The 18149-nt window shown below is 38.6% G+C and overlaps 1 protein-coding gene and 1 long non-coding RNA gene across 5 annotated transcripts in view; both read right to left on the minus strand.

Moving 5' to 3' along the window:
- LOC117931640 overlaps positions 1 to 18149 on the minus strand; it is a 133507-nt gene that overhangs the window by 33865 nt on the left and 81493 nt on the right. For 3 of the 4 annotated variants that reach the window (XM_034852636.1, XM_034852634.1, XM_034852637.1), the window contains exons 12-15: positions 3985 to 4118; positions 3798 to 3907; positions 3660 to 3702; positions 3442 to 3533 (exon numbers count right to left, since the gene is read on the minus strand). In XM_034852636.1, coding sequence (XP_034708527.1) covers positions 3442 to 3533; positions 3660 to 3702; positions 3798 to 3907; positions 3985 to 4118 — 379 coding nt within the window. The remainder of the gene's footprint in view (positions 1 to 3441; positions 3534 to 3659; positions 3703 to 3797; positions 3908 to 3984; positions 4119 to 18149) is intronic. The other variant, XM_034852635.1, reaches the window with a different exon arrangement.
- On the minus strand, positions 11515 to 14281 carry LOC117931642. The gene is made up of 2 exons (XR_004654075.1): positions 12572 to 14281; positions 11515 to 12473 (listed from the first exon to the last, which is right to left on the minus strand). It is a non-coding gene; the product is annotated as an uncharacterized LOC117931642 (long non-coding RNA).

Genomic DNA, 18149 nt, shown 5'->3' on the forward strand with positions numbered 1-18149 from the left:
TTAGGAAAGTAATTGTTAGGAGTAATTCTTTCCCTTTAATCAGTGATTTAGTTTCCTGATTTGAAGGATTTGTATATGCTATAAACTCTATAAAAGAATAATCTCAATGAAAGATTATTATTCCCATGAAACCCTATTTTTCAACTTGTGTACTTATCACCTTCCTTTATAGATGAAAGAGTTCGATCATTGACATCCTTAGGGCCTTTCCTTGTAAACTCATTTTACAAAGCTCTTTCAGTCCCCCACCCCTTTCTCTCTCTCTTGTTTTCACCGCCTTTGCTCCCGCTAACTTAATCTGGAACTCAAAAGCTCCACCAAAGGTTAAGGTTTTTGCTTGGCTTATGGCTAATAATGATGTTAATACCAACAACATGCTTTAGTTGAGGAAACCTTACAAAGCTTTCACATTGGATCATTGTGTTATATGTTTGAACAGTAATGAATCAACTAATCATCTCTTTCTATTTTCTCCCACAACACTAGAACTTTGGCAAAGATTGTTTCACCAAGCCAATCTTGATTAGGCTCTTCCTAGAGACATAGCAGAAATGATGGGTTATCTCCTTTAAGGGCTTTAGAAGCATTCCAACAGGGAATATCCTATTGCAAGTGGTCATACTATCTTTGATTTGGTTTATATGGTTGGAAATGAATGCAAGGATTTTTTAAGATAGGTGGAGATAAGTGGATGCCATTTGGGAATTGATTTACTTTCTCTTTCCCCTTTAGGTCTCGATCACCAAGCCTTTTGCAGATGTTCCTTTGTTTCTTTAAATGTTGGATTGGAAAAATGTTTTATTCTCAAACAAATCAAGGAAGAAAGTTGTGATTAGTTGGTCCCCCTGTCCAATAGGTTTAGTAAAGTTAAACTTTGATGGATGTTTTTTAGGTAACCTTAGTCAAATGGGTATTGGAGGTGTGATTAGGGATCACTTTTGGTACAACGTTGAGAGATTTCTCTAAGCATGCGAGTGTGGGGTTGGTTATTGAGGTAGAGCTTTTGGCATTGTTAGAGGGGTTGCTACAAGTGAAAACTTTAAGCCTCTCCACCCTAACAATAGAGGGAGATTCTACTACTATTATATCTTGGATCATTAATAAGGAAAGAGGTTCATGAAAGTTTGACAATTGGATACACAAAATCTTAGATGTTGTTAGTGAGCTAGGTTGCTCCCTCTCTTGGGTTCCCCATTAAGCCGACCAAGTTGCAGCATGGTTAGCCAAAAAAGGAGCCATGCATTTAGTCTCCTTGTTCAAAGACTTTCTTCCCCCTTAAGTGTTCTATATTTCTCTCTGTATTTCTTTCCCTCAGTGGGGTTTGATTGACCTTTTTATATCTCCTCGAGGGATTGCCCATCCTTCTTGTCCTTATCTTTCTAAGATAAGAAGAAAAAAGGGACCCTTGGATGACTGCCAACTACACGGTTGACCATGTTTATGAGGATGTCAAGAAACGTATTGATGGGGAAGTATAAAGCTTCTACAAGAAATATAATGCTGATCAGTGCTTGATGTTGGAAACTTTCTTTGACCATGATAACAAGAAATAGAACTTTGCCACAATGACAAAAAATAGAAAATTAGCAGTTTAAGGTAGCAAATTGAGCCATTGAAAATTGGATCACACAAGATTCTCCAAAAGATCACTAGAAATAGAACTTTGCTACGATGACAAAAAATAGAAAATTAGCAATTTAAGGTAGCAAATTGAGCCATTGAAAATTGGATCACACAAGATTCTCCAAAAGATCACTAATAACGCTTATCATTTGAAGCTGCCTAGCTCTTCACACTATTAATATCTCCAACATCCGTCATCTCACGCCTCGTCGAGGATATTCTTTTGATGATGATTTCGTAAACTCAAGAGCAAATTTCTCTAGAAAAGGAAACTGATATGGAGGCTATTGAGCCCCATTTTCCACGCCATCAACATAGACACCAAGTATTATGATGATTAAGAAGAGGAAGTCGATCCATTATCTACCAATGGATGAGAGTGTGGCAGTTATAAATACTCAGAGAGCACCAAATTATTACTTGTAGTAGTAAGGTGTCACAGGCGCCAAAACTCCCTTATAATTTTTCACGTCCATGCAGCACCTAGACACCCCTCTAGGCCAGCCTTCCAAAACCCACACGAGATTAGATTAAAAGAACCCACACAAGCACACACCAAATTACAGGGCATCAACCCCAACTTGTATTTTATTGCTACTCTAAATAAGAATACAAGAAATAAATTAACAAGGCTCCCACAATGGTGTTGGTAAGCTCTCTCTTGATCTCCTTCTCTAGATCCCTCCATATGAATGTGTGAATGTACATGTTCTCAAGGAGGCTCTCCCATCCCCCTTTTATAAAGTGGCTGCTACCCACTCCTTGTTAGACTAGGACTCCTCATCCTAGTTCAACTAGGACTCTTCCTCATAGGCCATGGCACCGACCATTCCTACTAAGACTTTGAGTCCTACTTAGGCTACAATTAGAAATAAGGACTCCTACTCAATCTCGAGTTCTTGTGCTTCAGGATTTTATCTCCTCGTGCATCAGGAGTCTCTTCCCTTGTGCATTAGGACTCAATCTCCTACTTTGACTAGTCTCGCACATCAAGAGTCTCTCTCTTCAAGCTGCTGCCCATGCATCTACATATATAGCTTGTGTGTCATCCAAGCTCTCTTTTGGGTTCACCCATCTAAGCCGAGGCAACATGCCCTTGTGTTGTTTCCGCATGCACTTGTGCAGGCAGCCCTTGTGTGCCAAGCCCTACCCTTGGCCTGCATGTTGTGCATGTTCCATGAGCGGCTCCATGCACCCGCCTAAGTGCTGCAAGCTTTCATCCAATCTGATGCCACAAACATTTAGTCACCTTGTTCCTTCTCTTGGGGCTTCCCTCATGGGCGCAAGGGACCCACCCATGAGGCCCCTTAGTGTCTCATGGTTTGTGTCAAAGGGTCTAACATAAGGCTTGTAATATTATATATACTTGTTTTGGGAAGTTGAAGCTGGCCACAGAGAAACATGTGCATAAACAGAAAGGGATTGGTTCCACATAAGGAATGATTCAAGGTCATGGTCAATACGAGTTAGGAAATAATGTTCACAATGAGGTTGGAATGACGTTGGCTCAATGTTTGCATGTTGTATAATTAAAAAGCATAACAATAGGGAAGCCACCATTACTAGTTAGAAATTTAAGAAATGTTAGTAAAATGGACAATAGTTGAAAACTCATTCCATCACACCTGCCAAAGCAAATTAAATTTTTTTCAAGAATTAATAGTATTTTATGCAGTTTGAATGGACAATTTCCTGTATCAATTGGCAACATTATGAATGGATCTCTATGCTAAATTATGCTTGAACAGATTGCACAGTAGAACATAAAAGAATAAAACTTAGCTATTCAAAGATACAGATAAAAAGCATAAAAAAAACCTGACGGCCATTGTCATCCATTGGAACACACTCAACAGAAATCAGTTTATCGACATCATCAGCAGTGACTACATATTCTGGATTTGTGGCACCTGAATAACAAACAAAAATAAATAAAATAATATAAGGTAAATTTCTAGACACAGACTAGACTATACGAAAAAAAAAAGCACTCACAAAGGCTACTATTCAGCATGTTGAAATCAATTCTTATTTACCTTCAATATACTGTAATGTGCCATCTTGAAGATGCCGAATCCACTGAAATGCAACCAAACATCATTGACATAAATATCCATAATATATGAAAAACAGCTTGAGAGAGGTTTGTATAGATGATCTTAAAATAATTTCACCTGAAATATACAAAGAGAAGTCCCTCGTACAGGAAAACCACATGCTAGAAGTCCGCATCCTGGTTTAGCATCTCCAATGATTTGAAAACCGTCTATTCCAGGGTGCTCTTCTAATGATAATGCAGCATATTAGATTCTACCAAAACATGCACTTGTTATACAAATAAAAATAAAACATGTGCATTACCTTCTGAATCACTGGAAGCAATCTGCTCAGATGTGGTGGGATGATGAAACAAGATGCCATTACTATTCTCTTCTGCTCTCATGTCTGTGAAACCTTTGTCAAATGAACCATACGGAATAGGACCAGCAACGTTCCTGAAAAAATATAAATAATGTGTACATGGGAAGAACAAGAAGTGCTTCCATATTTATTTATGTCCAATTTCCTTCACTACAAAAGACAAACTAATCATAGACATATATTCAGGATTCAGAATAATTCACCACCAAGAGAAATACAAAATTTGGTAATACTATTGCTGGTTTTCCAGGAATACTTGAGAAAAAAAAGGTAAGAGAAAAAACAAAATATGTTAGAAAAGGAAGCATATGATTCCATTATAATATCTTAAATTATTGAAAGTTTTGCATGGATTCCACAAGACCTTTTTCTTTTATAGGCATCAAAAAGTGATTGTATCATTCTAAAATATCAAGGAAAAATAATGAATGAGTAAAAGAGAAAGGAGAGGGGAGGAGGGAGAAAGAGAGAGAGAGAATTTTCTTTCATAGGAAAAGATAGAGATCGTATTGTTCCAAATGTCAAAGAAAAATTATAAGAGGGAAAAGAAAGAGAGAGAGAGAGGCATTTTTTGTGCTAGGGAGCACTATGAACTCTAGGAGAAGTAAGCGAGGGTGGAATTTAGTTTTCCATCATGGGCATAAACTTGGAGTTCCATTTCACTAGGTTTTAAGAAAGTAAGGTTGAATGGATTATGGACAACTATGGAGGAACTTTGCTAGATGTAGATCAAGGAATTTCAAGAGAAAATAAGTTAGGTAAGAAGAGCATACATATCTAGATGTGCCAAGGCGGCAACAAGAGCACTGATGCTGGATTGAGAGGAAATCTCTCAATATAGTTACACTAGTTTGTTGTAGTCATCTAAAGGGAAGGTAATATATTTCCTATTTACCACCCATAGGAACATAAATTCCATCATTAGAAAAGGGGACAACCAGATTAAATTACACAGGATGGCTGAATTTATCCTTAAATTTATCAGAGATATGATTACTTCTGCCACAATGTGTGCATTGCCTGTCAACTTACGTCTTACCTCTACCTCCCCCCTCAACCTTGATCTTGGCCTCAAATAACAGAAATATTCTCACAAATATTCTCTGTGTTATTTTTATTTTTTGACTCCTTTGTTAACATATTGGATGGCCTTCATTGCAGACATAGGTCTGAGTTTGGTTTCAGCCTTCATCGTTGACCAAAGAGTTTAACATTTCTCTATTCTTGATTAATAATTTAATAAAAGAATGTTAAAGATCTTTAAATTTCTAACTAGTTTTGTAGAAGAGGGATGGAAGAATAAAAGGTGAAAAATTCTTTTTCTTGAATTAAAATTTTCTACAGAGACTCGCATATAAATACAAAAAATCCTAGCACCTAAATTAGAAACTTTCCTAACTCAATTAGGACAAATCCCTTTGATCATGGGATTGCCTAATTCTCTTCTACAAAATCACAACTTCCCCAATTCCATTCTTCCACACTCTCCCTCAAGCCGAGGAATAGATGTTTTCCATTCCCAGCTTGGATACACCTGCTTGTAATTTTGTACGGCTTAAACCTTTTATGAGTACATCTACCAATTGACGGTCAGTAGATACATAAAGAATACAGATCAATCCACTATCTAGTTTCTCCTTGATAAAATGTCTATTAATTTCTGTGTTTTGTTCGATCGTGTTGCACTGGATTATGTGCAATACTGATTGCAGATTTATTGTCACAGTAAAGTCTCATTTGTCCATCCCATTTAATCTTTAAATCCTCTAAAATAATCTTCAACCATAGTAGTTCATAAACTCCTTGGGTCATTCCTTAAAATTCTACTTCTACACTGGACCTAGCCACCAAACTTTGTTTCATACTTCTCATGTCACCAGATTCCCACCAAGAAAGGTGCAATACCCAGTAATTGATCTTCTATCAACCACAGATCCAACATAATCTGCATCTGTGCATGCTTCAAGTACTAATCCCAAGCTTCATTTAAATAGGATGCCCTTTCTTGAAGACCCCTTAAGATACTGTAGTACTAGGTTAGCAGCTTGTAGATGAACCTCTTTTGGACTGTGCATGAACTAACTAATCACACTCACAACATATGCTATATTCAGTCTTGTGTGAGAGAAATAAATGAGTCTTTCTACCAAATGTTGATACATCTCCCTATCTACCACAATATCTTCCTCAACCTCTCCAAGCTTATGATTACAACCTTTTGGTGTGTTTGTTGGTTTACATGCCAACTTCCCTGTTTCCTTGAGAAGGTCTGATACATATTTTTGCAGAGAAATAAAAATTCCCTACTTAGAATGTGCAACCTCAATTCTTAGGAAGTATTTCAACTTTCCTAGCTCTTTAATCTAAAATTCTTTGGTCAAGTATTGTCTCAAAGTTTGCCTCTTTAGCTCATCATTTCCCGTCATGATGATGTTGTCTACATATACCAAAAGAGTTGTAACTCCCCTTGAATCTAAATGCTTAATGAACAACATATGATCTCTCTGACTTTGTTTGTATCCCATGTTTTTCATCGCTTTTGCAAACCTTCTAAATCACGCCCTTGGAGACTGTTTCAACCTATATAAAGCTTTCTTTAGTTTATGCACCTTCTTTGTGGTTGGGTCATTGCCAAATCCAGGAGAGACTTCCATCTAAATCTCTTCTTCTAGATCTTCGTTCAGAAATGCATTTTTTACATCGAACTATTATAATCCCAATTATAATTTGTTGTCAAGGGTAACAAAATTTTGACTGTGTTCATTTTGGCAACTGTAGTAAATGTCTCTAGATAGTCCACACCATATATCTGAGTGCATCCTTTAGCCACCAGTCTTACCTTGTACCTCTCTAATGTCCCATCTGCTTTATACTTAACAGCATAAACCCACTTTCATCCCATTGGTTTTTTCCTACATGCAAATCTACTATCTCCTAAGTTTTATTCTTCTATAGGGCCTACATTTCTGCATTCATGGCTTGTCTCCAATTTTTATTCGATAAAGCCATGGATAGAGTGGTAGAAATATGAATATTGTTCAAACTTGTGAGAAAACTCTTATGGGATGGAGACAACTTTTAGAATGATACAACATGGGGAAGTGGATACAAATGGCATTTAGTGTATTCCCTCGTTCCCTTCTTGATGGCAATAGGGAGATTTTGATCAACAGATTTTTTAGACTAAAGTTCTGACTCAGTTTATGAGGAAGGATGAGAAACTGTTACCTCATTTCTAGAAGCCTGTTCAGATTCTTAGACTTGTATAAGTTTAGGAATTGCAACTTTCTTTGTTGAGTACACTTTGCCAATAATACGATTCTCAGGAGCAAGTTGAAGCAACTACGACTCAAGTTCAAAGAATTAGGGTACAAAGAACTAGGGTACGAGTATGAATACAGGATCAGGCACTGGACCAAAGACTATAAGAGGGTCAATGAGAAAGGGATCAATGAGATAGGAATCTTGATCCTTGTCTTCCTTGATGGAATTCTCCCCCTAAAGATGAGCAGGAAAATAGGACTCTCTCTTGTTGAAAGCAACAACTGTTGAGACAAAAAACTTTTTGGATAATGGATAATAACATTTATACCCCTTTTGAGTTGTGGAATATCCTACAAAAATACATTTGATTACTCTTGGGTCCAATTTTCCCTTGTTTGGACCATGAACATGCACAAAGGACACACGCCCAAATATCCTAGGAATGAGATGGTGTTGAGAATCTCAATCATATCGGAATTTTTTTTATTTGGTTGTTACCTATTTTTTAGTTATAAATTGTATATTTTAAATTTATTTTGTTCCTAGAAATTTGGGTGTACAACTGTAGATTTAGTTTGATTTGTTGTAGCTTTTATATAAAAGGAAGTGTGTTTCCCTTCCTTATTCAATTAATATACGACATTTTTTTTTCCTCTTCTACATGGTATTAGAGTCAAGTTAATTGGCTATTCCCTTTCTTTTTCCTCTCATTCTTTCCAATTCTATTCTTCTTTCTTTTTTGTTTCTATTGCTATCTCTTTACCATGTCAGAAATTTCCGAATCTACTCCTTCCATTACTGTTGGTTCTAATTCCTCAAAATTATCCACATCCAATTCTAATTCCCACTCAGTCTAGGATCACCACAATCCACCTTAATGAGAACAATTTTCTCAGATGGTCACAATCTGTTCAGATGTACATTAAGGGCCGAGGCAAAATTGGTTATTTGACTGGTAACACCAAAGAACCAGCGAAGACGGACCATAGCTATGCCACTTGGGATGTAGAAAACTCCATGATCATGGCATGGCTGGTAAATCTATGGAGGAGGAGATTAGCTCAAATTATATGTGTTATCCTAGTCCCAAAGTTCTTTGGGACAACATTATTCAGATGTATTCAGACCTTGGAAATCAGTCCCAAATCTATGAGTTACAACTCAAACTGGGCGATATTTGTCAAGGTGAGAATTCGGTTACCAAATATTTTAATGTGCTTAAGGGTTTATGATAGGATCTTGACTAATTCAATGACTATCGGTGGAAAAATACAGATGATTGTAACTATTTTAAGAAGATGGTAGAAAGTTCACGGATATTCAAATTATTAGTTGGGCTTAATGTTGAGTTTGGGGTAGAATCATTGGTCGACAACCTCTCCCTTCTGTAGGTGAAGTGTTCTCTAAAGTGCATCGTGAGGAAAGCCGGAGGAATGTTATGCTAGAGAAGAAACTCTCTGAACCTGTGGAAAACTCAGCCTTATTGGGCACTATAGCAACGACTTCTCGCAATCCTAATAACCAACGTCGTTTGGATGACAAGCCAAGAGTTTGGTGTGATCATTGTAATAAATCATGCCACACTCGTGAAACTTGCTGGAAATTACATGGGAAGCCAGCTGATTGAAAGCCCGTTGAATGGAAGACTAATAAGCAAGGCGACTCTAATCGTTTCCCTGCTAAAGCACATGTTCCTGAGACACCCTCATTAAGCAAAGAACAATTAGACCAACTGCTACAACTACTAAAACCTGCTCCGCCGACTTCTAGTACTCCTATAGCATCTCAAGCTCAGTCAGGTAGTCTTTTGTGTGCATATTCTCTTTCATTATCTGCACCTTGGATCATAGATTCAAGTGCCTCTAACCACATGACTAATTTATCTCATTTCTTTATTTCTTATACACCTTGTTCTGGAAATAAAAAAAGTATGTATTGCAGATGGAAGCTTATCTTATATTGCTCGATAAGGCTCTATTCATTTGTCTGATAAGATTGTTTTACAATCCGTTTTACATGTCCAAAAACTCTATTGTAATATTTTATCCGTAAGTCGTTTATCTAAGGATTCTAATTGTCATGTTGTTGTTTGTGCCTCTCTTTGTGAATTCCAGGATTTGAACTCGAGGATGATGTTTAGCAATGCTAGATTGATCGACAATCTCTACAATTTTGATGACAACCGGTATGAGAATAAACAAGCTCAGGGTCTTATTGGTGGTGTTCGTTCAATCCCTATGCATGATCAAATAATGCTATGGCATAATACATTAGGTGTGGAAATATGGGATTATGATTTGTAATTAAGTGCCAAGATTAGAAGGATTGTGTTAGGATACTTTCTATTTTATGGATGAGAGAATCTCTCCTTGTGTTAGGATACTTTCTATTTTATGGATGAGAGAATCTCTCCTAATTAGTTATTGTTTCCTTAGAGATAGTGATTGTGCATATTATATGGCTTAGATTAGGAATCCCACTTGTATATATATAGGTCCTTTGTATTCAGTTTTGACACAGAAAAAAAAGAAGAATATTTTCTTCATGGTATCAGAGCATTCAGATCTGAACCACGTATAAAAAAAAAAAAATCATCTTTTTCCATGGAGAGCAGAACGGAAGGATCAAACTCGGAGGTGACGTCCAGACCTGAAGCAGTTCACTCCGGCAGTGCCAGCACCACAGACGGCATCATTCTTCCCATAACAGGTCATAAACTCAATGGGCAGAATTTTATTCAATGGGCTCAATCTGTTCGGATCTTCATCTGCGGGAAAGGTAAGGAAGAATACCTTACGGAAGCCATTGTTCAGCCGAAGGAAGATGATCCAGGATACCGAACCTGGAAGTTGGAAAATAGTATGGTGATGTCTTGGTTAATTAACTCTATGACCAATGACATAGGAGAAAACTTCATGTATTATGGCACAGCAAAGGAGATATGGGATGCAGCTAGAGAGACCTACTCCAACATCGATAATACCTCGGCGATTTTCGAAATCAAGAGTATTCTCCAGGATCTTCGACAAGGAGATTCAACTGTTACCGAATATTTTAATATCCTTACACGGTATTGGCAACAACTCGATATTTATGAAGAATTGGTTTGGAAGTGTCCCGAAGATGGACTCCTATACAAGAAGGTCATTGAAAAGGAACGCATCTACAAATTTTTACTTGGCCTTAATAAGAATTTAGATGAGGTACGTGGAAGAGTTCTAAGTATTAAGCCATTACCTAGTGTTAGGGAAGTTTTTTCTGAAATTCGCAGAGAGGAAAGCAGACAAAAAGTGATGTTGGGAACCCAAAATTCCTCCAAAAATCTTGAGAACTCAGCCCTAGTTGCACGAGGAACCCAATCCAACAACAACAACCACCAAACGAAGAAGAATCGTCCATGGTGCGACCATTGTAGAAAACCTGGACACACGAAAGAGACTTGCTGGCATCTACACGGTAAACCTGCTGATTGGAAACCTTCTCGGCCACAGCAAAACAGAGAAGGCCGAGGTTACACCGCTACAGCCGAAGAAGACACATCTGGCACTAACTCAAATCCTGGACCGTTTAGCAAAGAGCAATTGGAGGCACTACAGAAAATGTTCCAACAGACTCTTCAATCAACTGGAACAACTATTGGTACCGCATCTGTAGCCCAGAAAGGTATTTTTTCCCATGCCCTAAATGTTAGACAGGAAAATCACACTACATGGATAGTGGACTCAGGAGCTTCAGATCACATGACTGGGAATCTCATGGTTTTTCATGAATATACTCCTTGCCATAACAATTCCTCTGTTCGAATTGCCGATGGAACCCTTTTAGGGTATTCGGCACAGGTTCAGTTATTATTTCCAAGGATATTACTCTTCACTCCGTGCTCTATGTTCCGAAATTGGATTGCAACCTATTGTCTATAAGTAGACTAACACAGGATCTTAATTGTGTTACTAAATTCCTTCCTCACATGTGTGAATTTCAGGCCTTGAACTCTGGGAAGAGGATTGGCAATGCTGAGGTGCGTGCTGGACTTTACCTTCTGAGAGCTGAGAAATTCGAAGGCTACCAATGAAGACTGCTTGTGTAGTTTCCAACCTATACCAAGACGGATAGTGTTGTTATGTTATGGCACTACCGATTAGGTCACCCAAATTTTTCCTATCTTGAAAAACTATATCCATCATTATTCAATAAAAATTCCAAAAATTTTCAATGCGAAATATGTCAATTGTCCAAACATACTCGCAACTCCTATTCCATTCAACCATACAAACCATCTCATCCTTTTTCCTTGATTCACAGTGATGTTTGGGGGGCCTCTAGAATCAACAACATTACAGGTTCTAGATGGTTTGTCACCTTTGTTGATGACCACACTCGAGTGACTTGGGTATTCCTTATGAAGAAGAAATCAGAAGTGAGGGAAATATTTGAAAACTTCAACAACATGGTTCAAACACAGTTTCAGGCAAAAATTCAAGTCCTTCGGACAGATAATGCTCGAGAATACTATCACAACACTCTTGGGTCATATCTTCTGGAGAATGGCATCGTACATCAAAGCTCGTGCATTGATACTCCACAGCAAAATGGAGTTGCAGAAAGGAAAAATAGACATTTGATGGAGGTTGCACGATCCCTCATGATAGCTTCAAACGTGCCTAAACAATTATGGGGTGAAGCTGTACTCACAGCAACCTACTTGATCAACCGAATGCCTTCTAGGATTCTTCAATTTAAAACCCCGTGTCAAATCCTCCTCGCTGCATATCCATCCGCTCGAATAATCTCGTCTATCCCAATCAAAGTCTTTGGTTGTACTGCTTTCGTTCACATCCATAAGTCCCTACGTAGTAAACTTGATCCGACAGCCACTAAATGCATCTTTCTCGGGTACTCACCAAACCAAAAAGGATACAAGTGCTACTCTCCAACAACCAAGAAATTCTACATTTCCATGGATGTCACTTTCTTCGAAAATCAACCCTTCTACCCCAAAATTGCAATTCAGGGGGAGAATTGGTCCACAGATGAATTCCAATTCTGGGAAACCGAAATCAGCACTACTTCTCCTTTGAGTTCATCACTGCCTCCTCAAACAGATACTACTCTTTCTGTCCCCGAAAACAATTCCTTGGATGTCCCTTCTGTCATACCTGAGTCAACTACACAAGGCAGTAAAGAGGTAATAGTTTATTCTAGAAAAAATTTAAAGGAAAAGCCTGAGAAACCTCCTCAAAAGGAGCCCGAGGACACACTTCACCTGAGCAGAACCAAGAATTGGACCAGGATCCAAGCAACCCAAACTCACAACCAGGTAACACAATTTATGATCTAAATTCCAATAATGACCTTGATGATCTTGATCAACCCATTGCTTTAAGGAAAGGTGTAAGATCCTGCACTCAGCATCCAATCAGTAATCATGTGTCCTATGGAAAGCTTTCACAGAATTTCCAAGCGTTCATCACTTCTCTTGAAGATGATCGTATCCCATCCAACATCCAAGAAGCACTTCAACAACCTGAATGGAAGACTGCTGTTCAGGAAGAAATACAAGCATTAGAGAAAAATGGGACATGGGAAATCTCAGAATTACCAGAGGGTAAGAGGCCTGTTGGATGCAAGTGGATATTTACCGTGAAGCACAATCCAGATGGAAGTATAAACAGGTTCAAGGCTCGACTAGTAGCTAAAGGATTTACTCAATCCTATGGCATTGATTATGAAGAGACATTTGCACCAGTAGCAAAGCTCAACTCCATCAGAGTGTTATTGTCAGTTGCAGTAAATTTGGATTGGAATCTGCACCAACTTGATGTCAAAAATGCATTTCTCAACGGAGAACTAGAAGAGGAAGTCTACATGAAGATTCCACCTAGTATGGAAACTCCAGAAAATTCAGGAAAAGTGTGTAAACTGAGAAAGTCCCTATACGGTCTAAAACAGTCACCTAGGGCCTGGTTTGATCGACTGACTAGAGTTGTGAAAAAACATGGGTTCATCCAATGTCAAGCAGATCACACACTGTTTATGAAGCACTCTAAGGAAGGTGAAATGACTTTGTTCATTGTCTATGTTGATGATATTATAATTACCGGAGACGATGAAGAAGGGATAGGGAATCTCAAGAAGCTGCTAGCAAGAGAATTTGAAATCAAAGATCTTGGACAACTCAGATACTTTCTTGGCATGGAAATTGGCAGAACTAAGGAGGGAATTGTGGTTACGCAAAGGAAGTATGTCCTTGATCTACTTCAGGAGACTGGAATGCTAGGTTGTAAGCCAGTGGACACACCTATGGATCCTATTGGTAAGATTGATAAAGATAATGACAGTCATCCAACTGACAAAGACAGGTACCAGAGGTTAGTAGGAAAGTTGATCTACTTAACTCACACAAGGCCTGATATTGGTTTCGCTGTGAGCATGGTAAGCCGCTACATGAACAATCCCACTGAAAGACACATGAAAGCCGTATACAGAATTTTACAGTACCTTAAAAAGAGCCCGGGTAGAGGACTCTACTTCAAGAAAACCTCAAGTAGGGAAGTTGAGGTATTCACAGATGCTGATTGGGCAGGATCCTTGACAGATCGGAGGTCAACTACTGGGTATTGTTCCTATGTGTGGGGAAACTTGGTGACTTGGAGAAGCAAGAAGCAGTCTGTAGTGGCGAGAAGCAGTGCAGAGGCAGAATTCAGGGCAATGGCTCATGGGATATGTGAAGGAATGTGGCTCCAAAGAATACTCAAGGAACTTGGAATTATATCAAACTCCACTATGACAGTTTTGTGTGATAACAAGGCTACCATAAGTATTGCAAAGAATCCAGTTCAACACGACAGAACCAAGCACGTGGAGATAGACCGTCACTTCATCAAGGAGAAACTTGAAGGGGGAACAATCAGACTTATGTATATTCCTTCAAGTCGTCAAACAGCAGACATTCTGACAAAAGCACTTCCAAAGGCCACCTACGAAACATGAAAAGCAAGTTGGGAATGCTAGACATCTACCACCCAACTTGAGGGGGAGTGTGGAAATATGGGATTATGATTTGTAATTAAGTGCCAAGATTAGAAGGATTGTGTTAGGATACTTTCTATTTTATGGATGAGAGAATCTCTCCTTGTGTTAGGATACTTTCTATTTTATGGATGAGAGAATCTCTCCTAATTAGTTATTGTTTCCTTAGAGATAGTGATTGTGCATATTATATGGCTTAGATTAGGAATCCCACTTGTATATATATAGGTCCTTTGTATTCAGTTTTGACACAGAAAAAAAAGAAGAATATTTTCTTCATTAGGACATTCTAATTTTTTCTATTTAAAACATTTGTTTCCAGGTTTATTTAAAGGATTGGATTGTACTTCTTTTGATTGTGAAACTTGTTTTTTGGCTAAAAGCCATTGCAGTTCTTATAAAATAAAACCGTATTGTGCCTCAGAGCTTTTTTATTTGATACATAATGATGTTTGGGGTCCTTCTAGGATTACTACTTTAACCGGGAAAAAATGGTTTGTAACATTTATTGATGATAAGGTTGCAAAACTCTTTCAGGATTTTTATTCTATGGTTGAAAACCAATTTCAAACCAAAATAAGTATTCTTCGGAGTGACAATGGAACAAAATTTTATAATGATTGTTTAGGTGATTTTTTGCTAGAGAAAGGTATTTTACATCAATCAACTTGTAGGGACACTCAACAAAATGGAATTGTAGAACGTAAAAACGAACATTTACTTGAAGTAAGTAAAGCTCTTATGTTTCATATGAATGTTCCTACACACCTTTGGGGGGATGCAATTTTAACAAGTTATTTGATTAATAGAATGCCTATAAGGGTTCTAAAGTATGCAACACCTTTACAAACTCTTAAGAATACTTTTCCAAACATACGCCTCACCTTAGATTTACCTTCAAAAAATTTTGGTTGTACAGTATTCGTCCATGTGCCAACTCATCTTCGATCCAAATTTGATCCAAGAACCGAAAAAAATGTATTTTTCTAGGTTATGCTCCTAATAAAAAAGGGTATGAGTGTTTTAATCCTACCACTAGGAAAATTTATGTTAATATGGATGTCAACTTTATTGAACATATTCCCTTTTATAACAAAACCACTCTTCAGAGGGAGAGCTCTAATGAAGATATGTTTTGGCAACAAGAACAACCAAAACCTAGTATTTTTTTTCCTAAAATAAATCAAAAAATAGATGTTTTAATTAGTGAAAAGGGGGAAATACTAATTTATCTATGCCAAATAAAATTGCATCACAAATAGCGGGAGAAACTCTACAACCTATGTCCACTGAGCTCTGTGTTTATACTAGGCACAGGTTTAATTCTAATACTGAGAATAATCAAGTCAATCTTGAGCATGGTCAATCATCATCTCCTAGTTCTCAAAATTCAGATAATCTTCCTATGGACTCCACTCCTTTACCTATTTCTGATCTTGATATCCTTATTGCAATCCGAAAAGGAGTTAGGAATTGTACTTCGGACAATATATTTGTCTTCTCAAAGACTCTTAGGACAATATAAAGCTTTCATTTCAAATATCTCTCACTTATTCATTGCTAGAACTATACAGGAAGCACTAGGAAACTCGGAGTGGAGATCAGCAGTTCAAGAAGAAATAAATGCTCTTTTGAATAATAGAACATGGGAAATTGTTGATTTTCCTAAGGAGAAGAAGATAGCGGGATGCAAGTGGGTTTTCACAATCAAGTGTAAGCCCGATGGTAGCATTGAAAGATACAAAGCAAGTTAAGTGGCCAAAGGTTTCACACAAACCTATGGAATTCACTACCAAGAGACCTTGCACCTATTGCAAAGATCAATTCCATTCAGATTTTACTTTCTCTTTGTTGAAATTTGGCATTCAAAGTTAGGGTTTTAATTTAGGAAAGTATTTTAGGAATAAAAAAGGAGAGATCATTTAGGATGATTCAGTTTCCTAATTTTAGGAGAGAATCAAGCTAGATTGATATTTTCTTATTCAATCATTTGTGTATATATATGTGTATGGTGTGTACCTAAAAAATCAATAAAAGGAATTCAGAAATTCTTCATGGTATCAGAGCCAGTTTTCTGAAACCCTAATCCCTTCTGGCCACCTCTTATTCAGGCCATCATTCATTCCGGCCAAATCTCTCTGGCCATCTCTCAATCCGACCATCTCTCTCTCTAGCCATCTCTCATTCCGGTCATCAGTCCCTGTTCTCAGAGCCAAGGGAGAAAACGCTTTCCGGTAGGTCGAATCGTCATCAGAAAACATTCATCGCCGGCGACGGTTTTTTTCCGCACCGCAATGAGCGCCTGGAGGAGATCTCCAATTTTTCCCAAAGCACTGAAGCTAGAAAACCATCCACGCGTCGGCCACGCACGTTTTTCCGGCCAGCAACTGCATCTCACCCGCCAGTGCGTGAGGGCGCGTGAGCCACTTTCAGGCGACACGCTTCCTCCTCCAGCCTCGCCTGACGCCGACCAGCCACCCTTCTTACCTGTTTCTGCCATCCGAGCCCTGCACGTGCCTCTTTTGGGGTTCTTTTGCCTCCGCGGGCCCTCCGATTAGTTTTTCCGGCGTCCTCCGGCTATTTTTTTCTCAACTCCAATCCCTGCACGTGCCTTGGGAAGTGTTCTTCTACCTTTCCGGTCCATGACAAAATACGGAATGGCATCATCACAAGTATCCAGCGTCACGACACCAGAATCAGGGGGCAGATCTGAAATTCCAAACCTTGGTGGCAGTGATTCCTCTCCTATTCTCATCACAGGACAAATTAAATGGCCATAACTATTTACAGTGGTACAATCTGTGTTGCTGTTCATTTACGGTAAAGGAAAGGATGAATACCTCACTGGAGAAGCAGCCATGCCAGAAACTACGAACCGGGTTTCAGGAAGTGGAAGATTGAAAACAGCATGATCATGTATGGCTTATCAATTCCATGAACAATGACATAGGTGAAAATTTCTTGCTGTTTGGGACTGCAAAGGACATATGGGATGCAGCCAAAGAAACTTACTCAAAGAAAATACATACTCGATCTTCTTAAGGAGACCGGTATGCTTGGATGCAAACCAATTGATACTCCTATGGATAGTCAGAAGAAACTTGGTATCGAGAAAGAAGTACATCGGTAGACAGGGGAGATATCAGCGGCTCGTCGGGCGCTTGATTTATCTCTCACACACTCGGCCAGATATTGGCTTTGCAGTGAGTGCTGTAAGTCAATTCATGCACAGCCCACTGAGGAACACATGGAAGCAGTCTACAGGATTCTTAGATATTTAAAATGACACCAGGGAAAGGTCTATTATTCAGAAAGACAGAGAACCGTGACACTGAAGTATACTCAAATGCGGATTGGGCAGGAAACATCATTGACAGGTGGTCCACTTCTAGATATTGTTATTTTGTCTGAGGAAATCTTGTTACTTGGAGGAGTAAGAAGCAATCAGTTGTAGCCAGAAGTAGTGCAGAAGCTGAGTACAGAGCTCTTGCACAGGGAATCTGTGAAGGGATTTGGATAAAAGGGTTCTTAGTGAACTGGGACAAACGAGTTCATCTCCAATTCTGATGATGTGTGATAATCAGGCAGCTATAAGCATAGCAAAGAACCCCATGCATCATGACAGGACAAGCACGTTGAGATTGACAGACACTTCATCACAGAGAAGGTGACTAGTGAGACGGTTAAATTGAACTATGTTCCTACCAAGCACCAAACCGCAGACATCCTCACCAAAGCTTTACCTAGGCCTAACTTCGGAGACATAACTTGCAAGCTGGGATTATATGATATATATTCTCCAGCTTGAGGGG

Source organism: Vitis riparia, chromosome 15 (genome assembly GCF_004353265.1).
Source record: "Vitis riparia cultivar Riparia Gloire de Montpellier isolate 1030 chromosome 15, EGFV_Vit.rip_1.0, whole genome shotgun sequence".
In the NCBI taxonomy this organism is placed as follows: Eukaryota; Viridiplantae; Streptophyta; class Magnoliopsida; order Vitales; family Vitaceae; genus Vitis; species Vitis riparia.